Here is a 7,674-nt window from a genome sequence, read left to right as displayed (position 1 = left end):
CCCCTGAGTTTCCGTCAGGTGCCCGGCGTCTGGCGCTGAAGGGGGAAATCGCTGAGTGCTCCGGGGGCTGGCCGGGGCACCTCCAAAACCTTTGGAGAAAAAAAAAGACACAACGGCAAACAAACAAAAAACCCACCCACAAAGCCCTTTTTTTCCACCTCCAGGCTGAATAAAGAGGACCTCTTCCTTTAATACATATCCAGATATCTTAGCCGATACTTAGTTTTAACTCCCACTACGTACCTCTCTTAAATACGCTGTGTTTCTACATATCGATTCTTTTATCAATGTTTTTGGCTTGGACACTAAAATTTGATCTTTTCCCCAAGTCAGAAAAATCAGAATGTGGCTTCTGGGAACTGGTAGCTGTGACAGCTGTTCACGCAGGACCGAGATTTACACATTTATTTATTTATTTATTTAACTGTGAAGGTATTCTTTTTCTATTGAGACTAATAACAGGGAGAAGTTTGCCCAAAACTTTGAAGAGCAGAAGTTTTGATGCCAGGAATGCTCCTGCTTCCTCATTTCCTGTCATTCATTTTACGTTTAAGTATGAAATTTTCTAGTTGTAACGCAATGAGCTAACTGTGGCTCCATAGGTAAAGATGCATTTAGGATACCAGGTTTTCAACATCTTCTTCAAGTGGATAAGAAGAAACACCTTTTTGCCTCAGTGATTTTTTTTTCCTCCCCTTTGCCTGGAGATGCAATGAAAGCTTCCTGTTATCCACTGAACACAGACACCTTCACAGTAGCTTTTCAAATACAGTGCTAACAACACAGCTCTTTGTTCCCTTCTGTACATCTACTGAAATGCAGATTAGGTACCAGGTGTAGGTCAGTCTTGGAAAAAGCTGCCACCCCTAACATACTGACGGAAACGTCAGCGTTGAGTTGTACCTGGCTCATGATTTGCCAGCGTTTGCCTAGAAAGCTCCATGTTTTATATGGCATAGATAGATCTTGCAACAATTTAGAAAAGTTAGACCTGGAGTACTGTGTCCAGTTCTGGGCTCCCCGGTACAAAAAAGACAGGGATCTCCTAGAAAGAGTCCAGCGGAGGCCACAAAGATGATATGGGGCCTGGAGCATCTTCCCTGTGAGGAAAGGCTGAGAGACCGGGGTCTGTTCAGCCTTGAGAAGAGAAGACTGAGAGGGGATCTCATCAATGTGTATAAATACCTGAAGTGTGGGAGACAGAGGGATTTGGCCAACCTCTTTTCAGTGCTTTGTGGGGACAGGACAAGGGGCAGTGGCCACAAAATGGAGCACAGGAAGTTCCGCACCAACATGCGAAAGAACTTCTTCACGGTGAGGGTGACGGAGCGCTGGGACAGGCTGCCCAGGGAGGTTGTGGGGTCTCCTCTGGAGATATTCAAGGCCCGTCTGGACGCCTACCTGGGCAGCCTGCTCTAGGGAACCTGCTTTGGCAGGGCGGTTGGACCCGATGATCTCTTGAGGTCCCTTCCAACCCCTACAATTCTATCAGAAAGGAGCTAATACGCTGGTTCATATTCATACTGCTGCCTCAGTGATGGAAGATATTTATTAGACTGGCCTAGAAACCTGAAGTGATGTGCTCAGGAGCGCTAGCTAGCATCCCAAAAACTCAGGCCTGCAGAATGCAGTCACAGGAGAAAGATGACAATGCAGTTATAACAGATGAGGAAAGAAGCTAGGAAGCGCAAATGGATATTTTTATGGTGTGCACTCTTTTGAGCACCTCAGAAGTTGTTTTCAGCTGTCTTGTCCGTGATTCCTCAACTTCATGTTTATTATATAAAGGATTTTTCAAAAAGTCGTTTTAGAGAACAAGATAAGCAAACCATATGCACAATCCCATTAAAAATGTCCAGCATATATTAAAAAACATCATACGATGGGTGAGCAATTGGCTGACGGGTAGGGCTCAGAGGGTTATGGTAAATGGGGCTACATCGGGCTGGTGGCTGGGTTACCAGTGGGGTCCCCCAGGGCTCCATTTTAGGGCCAGTTCATTTCAGTGCTTTTATAAACTATTTGGATGTAGGACTAGAAGGTGTTTTGAGCAAATTTGCCAACGACACCAAACTTGGAGGAGTTGTGGACTTGGCTGAGGGTGGAAAGGCCTTTCAGAGAGATCTGGACAGACTGGAGAGCTGGGCGAACACCAACCACATGAAGTTTAACAAGAGCAAATGCTGGGTCCTGCACCTGGGACGGGGCAACCCTGGCTATACGTACAGGCTGGGTGACGAGACGCTGGAGAGCAGCCCCGCAGAGAGGGATCTGGGGATTGTGGTTGACAGCAAGTTGAATATGAGCCAGCAGTGTGCCCTGGCAGCCAGAAGGGCCAACCGTATCCTGGGGTGCCTCAAGCACAGCATCGCTAGTCGGTCGAGGGAAGTGATTGTCCCGCTCTGCTCTGTGCTGGTGAGGCCTCACCTCGAGTACTGTGTGCAGTTCTGGGCACCACAGTACAAAAAGGACATAAAACCGTTGGAGAGTGTCCAGAGAAGGGCTACGAAGATGGTGAAGGGCCTAGAGGGGAAAATGTATGAGGAGCGGCTGAGGTCACTTGGCCTGTTCAGCCTGAAGAAGAGCAGGCTGAGGGGAGACCTCATCATGGTCTACAGCTTCCTCATGAAAGAAACATAGAATCATAGAAACACAAGGTTGGAAAGGGCCTACAAGATCATCTCGTCCAACTGTCCCTCTATCACCAATACTACCCACTAAGCTACTAAATCATATCTCGTGCACCTTGTCCAGACGCTTCTTGAACACTACGAGGGATGGTGACCCCACCACCTCCCTGGGCAGGCTGTTCAGTGCCTGACCACTCTGAGAGAAAAAGCTTTTCCTGATACCTAATGTAAATCTCCCCAGGCGCAACTTGTGGCCATTTCCTCGAGTCCTATCATTAGTTACCTGAGAGAAGAGGCCGACCCCCTCCTCATCACAACCTCCCTTCAGGTAGTTGTAGAGTGCAATGAGGTCTCCCCTGAGCCTCCTCTTCTCCAGACCAAACACCCCCAGCTCCCTCAGCCGCTCCTCACAGGACTTGTGCTCCAGGCCCTTCACCAGCTTCGTAGCCCTTCTCTGGACACGCTCCAAGGCCTCGATGTCCTTCTGGTACTGAGGGGCCCAAAGCTGAACACAGCAGTTGAAGTGTGGCCTCACCAGAGCAGAGTACAGGGGGACGATCACCTCCCTGCTCCTGCTGGCTGCACTGTTTCTAATCCAGGCCAGGATGCTGTTGGCCTTCTTGGCCACACTGCTGGCTCACGTTCAGCCAAGCATCGATCAACACTCCCAGGACCCTTTCCTCTTCACAATTTTCTAGCCACTCTGCCCTAAGCCTATAGCGTTGCATAGGGTTATTGTGCCCAAAGCGCAGGACCCAGCACTCGGCCTTGTTAAACCTCATCCCATTCACATCAGCCCGGCCTACCCAGATCCCTCTGAAGGGCCACCCTACCCTCAGACAGATCGACACTACCTCCCAGCTTTGTGTCATCTGCAAACTTACTGAGGGTACACTCAATCCCCTCATCTAGGTCATCAATAAAGATATTAAACAAGATAGGCCCCAGTACCGACCCCTGGGGGACACCGCTTGTAATGGGACGCCAGCTGGACTTAACGCCATTAACCACAACTCGCTGGGCACGGCCCTCCAGCCAGTTCTTTACCCAGAGAGGGAGTGGAGGGGCAGGCACTGATCTATTCTCTTTAGTCACCAGTGATAGGACCTGAGGGAATGGTGTCAAGCTGAGGCAGGGGAGGTTGAGGCTGGATATCAGAAAGAGGTTCTTCACCGAGAGGGTGGTCGCACACTGGAACAGGCTCCCCAGGGACGTAGTCACTGCACCAAGCCTGTCAGAGTTTAAGAAGCGTTTGGACTGTGCACTTAGTCACTTGGTCTGAATTTTTGGGTAGACCTGTGTGGTGCCAGGAGTTGGACTCGATGATCCTTATGTGTCCCTTCCAACTCGGGATATTCTATGATTCTGTGATTCTAAAAATCTGTGACATTAACCGAGCTGAAGAACAATTCAGGGAAAAATGAGGTTGACTCCTTTATTACGTTTTCAATGTAATAATACATTAAAATGTACATTTTCAATGTATATTTTTCTTCCTCCCGTGTTTGCTTTTGACATATAACCAAGACGATAAGAATGGGGTAAGCTGATCACAAACTTTTTTTAAAGTTGATACCATTTTAAGTGTAAGATTAAAAAACGACAACAACAAAAAAAAATGGTGGCTCACTTTTTACGGATACATATCCGAACACTACAGATGAAAGAAAAAATTCTTCACAGTACACAGATATTTGGACACATGCTAGAAAGCCGCATATTAAGAAAACCGAAACATACAAAAGAAAAACAGACGCAGGTATTGCACAGTTAGGTATCCGGTATCACTAGGTGTTGTGTATGAGATGTGACATAACACAACAGCAACATATCCTGCTGCATATTTGAGCACAGCTAATATAGAATTTTATTTTCGAAAAAATAAACCTTTCCTGCCTTACCCTTAACTTAAAAGTCTGTCAAATTCATAGAGAAATTTTTCTCTGCTGGTTTGAAGAGGTATCCATCTTCAAAGAGAATATTGCTTTCCGTTCACTTAAATATATTTATCACCAGCAATATATTCATTTTTATGAAATAAACAAATATAATTATCTCCAGGTCAGTAGAAAACAATTTATTCAACTACAAGGCTTTCTTGTAACTAGCTTTTCATATTGAAATGGTATTCTCTGGTATCACTAAGATTGTCATTGTTAGAAGCAAGACTACGCTTTGCATTAGAAAGTTTCAATAAGCAAATCTTGCTTTGCTTCTATTTGTGTCGTTTACTTTTAATAGGCAAAAATCTTATGTTTGTGGAAAGTGTTTCTCCCACATACTTTCTCTAGGGTGTTAATTCTATGAAAGTTTCTCTAGGGTGTTAATACTGTGAAAGCCCCTTAAGGTGCTATCAGTAAATTATAAAAAAAATACCTCCTGCACTAAGGTAAAGGAGGTTTACAGGTTTCTAAAGGAGATAAAAATACCTCCTGCACTAAACTGCACTAAGAGGTTTCTGAAGGATTTGCATTTCATATATAGGTTGTTTTAAGACCTTTATGTAATGTCCAGTGGAATAAAGAGCACCGCAGATTACTTCAGAAAAATATATTCTGAATAGCTGACAAAGTATGTTTATCAAGTTTTCAGTCATTTTCTTTTAAAAAGAGGTACTGGAAGTATCTGAAAGATGTTCAAATCTACAGTGTTACAAAGGCACTATCAGCAGTAGCTCCGATAAAAAGAAGACAGAAAACTAAGGTGTTGTGTAATGGAAATGAAAGCTACACCCAGTGATCTCAAGAGACTGTGTATATTCCATTCCTTCTGTCCAAGCTTGCTATTTATCATGCTATATACATACACATATACATGTATATATATATATAGCATCATAAATAGAGAGCTATATATATAGGACAAAAATATCAAATAAAAGCACTTAAACAAATTTGTTTTAAGATAAATTTATTTTAAATACCTATATATGAAATTTTATATACCTGTATATGATACTCTTTACTAAACTGTACACAAGTAACAGAAGAACGTGCAACAAAAACCTTTGGAACGTAAAAACCAAGTATGTTGAAGATCACATTACTTGTAAGACTGGAAGACCGCGATTTCTTTCTTAATTTCCTAATAAAAAAAAGGACAAAATAGCAGTAAGCACAAATGAAAGCTTAAGAACACTTTCTATTACTATAAAAATAAAGAATTTGTAATACATAATTAGTAATATTTAGCAAATAGTGTGCTATCACCATCACAATGACCTATTACCCCTTCTAGCTTCAGATGCATCCTTATGCATCCAAAATAGAGAATAAACTATATGGATAAGTATAAACTATATGGATCTCTATCAGCAGTGGTTTCACAACAATTAGAAAGAGGAAACAGTTCCTGAAAAGCCACAACAAGCTCAAGAAGTTAATTTCTAGACCTTGAATAATTACTTGTTAAATTCTCTCTCTTCATACAGTAGACCACACTCCTGACTAACTTGTACAGTGCACTCTGAATAGGAGAGACTTGTTTGTTGAAGCTAAAGGAAGAAATAGAAAACCAAGAAAGCTGTTTAACTTTTAATACTTAAATTAAAAGTTAAGTTACACAAGTTCACAGGCCATGAGATAACATAAATAAATCCCTTCTCAAGCTAAAAGATCTCATTTTTTTTTCAGGAGCGGCCTCCCTGAATCCAAATAATCTTCTCACAGGCAGAACAGAGTGTCCGTTCTAACTCTTTATCAGATGTGGAAGAAGGGATCGAGATGACCAGTGCCTAAAAAAAAGGCACTCTCTTTTTAAGGCAGACTGATAGGCACTACAAATTTTATCTGTTCTCAAGCACAAGCAACTCCAAGATAAATGGGTTCAAGGATCTTAAGTCTGAAGACTGAATATCCAGCGTGTACTGGGAACACCTGACTTGGACCATGGACGCCTCACGCAGATTTCTGCTGAGTTCTGACAACTCTGAAATCATCTTTTACAGGAAGAGACCAGAGAATTTGACTCATTAGTGTAAAACTGGCACAGGCAGAAATCTCCCAAATTACAGATGTTCAAGCACATTAGTTAAAAAGAGATTAGAGTGTGACTAGAGAGAAGTCTCAAACTCTTGTTATATCCTTAAATTTCTCTTCAAGGATAGAACAACTACTAAGTATTACCGTGCCTGACTGGCTGTAGAGGGAGAGAGAGGAAGCGAAAGACTTAGAAAAGCACCTTCCTTTCATAGCCCTCCCGCCCCCAAAATGGTTCTCAAGAAAAACTACTGACAGACTAAGGTTAACTGCTTTGAAAGGGCTGTGTGGGTGGACCCATTGTCTTCAAGTTCAAGCTTTTTCCTGCTGAAACTGCCAACAATTATGCCAAATATAACAATGGTTTTGCAATATGGATAAACGTCTTCCAGACTGAAACGAAAAAGTCTTACTGTTGTCGTTGTCTGTGCACAGACAGCTAAGCAGTAAAGAGCAATGCTAAATAACCACGATATCCGGAACGCGCAAATACTGCGTAACAGCGACAGAAAGTGCTAGAATACAAAGCAAAAATTACCTCCACCAGATTGGTTTTGTCATAGTCTTCCCGATGTTTGTAAATACACTGTTTAATGATGCCATATACTTTTTCCAAGTAAAATATGTCAAATCCCTGAGTTAGCTCAACGACAGCGTGGAACAGTTCCTGAAGAAAACAATGGAGTAAAACAACAACTTCAGAATAGCACGAGATCCTTTGAACATGCTCTTTATGTTTTCAGAGGTTAAACAGTAACAACGCAAGTGATATCCTACTTTTCTTACACTATTAAATGAAATGTGACACTTCAGAGAACAGACTGAATATCCCATGAGATTTCAGTGGAGAAAATGAGTTAATTCTTCACACTTCAGAGAAAGGAAAGGCTTAAATTTCAGACAGTCTTTTATTACTAATCAATCTATCACATCAATGGTCATAATTGCAAGTCGACTGCTTCCCAAGCAGCAGGGAATGGCACGATCCTCTTTGTAGGATAGCTGCTGCCACAGCAAAGCCACTGTTGCATTTCATTGGAGAAGCTGTCGCAGCAGCGCAGGGCACT

The 7,674-nt window shown here is 42.7% G+C and overlaps 1 protein-coding gene across 1 annotated transcript in view; it reads right to left on the bottom strand.

The window, feature by feature from the left end:
- Positions 1-6,694: 6,694 nt before the first annotated feature.
- The window catches only part of ATAD2 (ATPase family AAA domain containing 2), a gene marked incomplete at both ends in the record, with an annotated part of 29,822 nt that continues 28,842 nt past the window's right edge, over positions 6,695-7,674 (bottom strand). The window contains 2 exons of the mRNA XM_083823776.1: positions 6,695-6,767; positions 7,132-7,274. Coding sequence (XP_083679902.1) covers positions 6,695-6,767; positions 7,132-7,274 — 216 coding nt within the window. The remainder of the gene's footprint in view (positions 6,768-7,131; positions 7,275-7,674) is intronic.

Source organism: Anser anser, assembly GCF_964211835.1.
Source record: "Anser anser genome assembly, chromosome: 2".
Lineage (NCBI taxonomy): Eukaryota > Metazoa > Chordata > Aves > Anseriformes > Anatidae > Anser > Anser anser.
The sequence above is the reverse complement of the archived record's forward strand: the minus strand, read 5'-3'. Positions and strand labels throughout refer to the sequence as shown.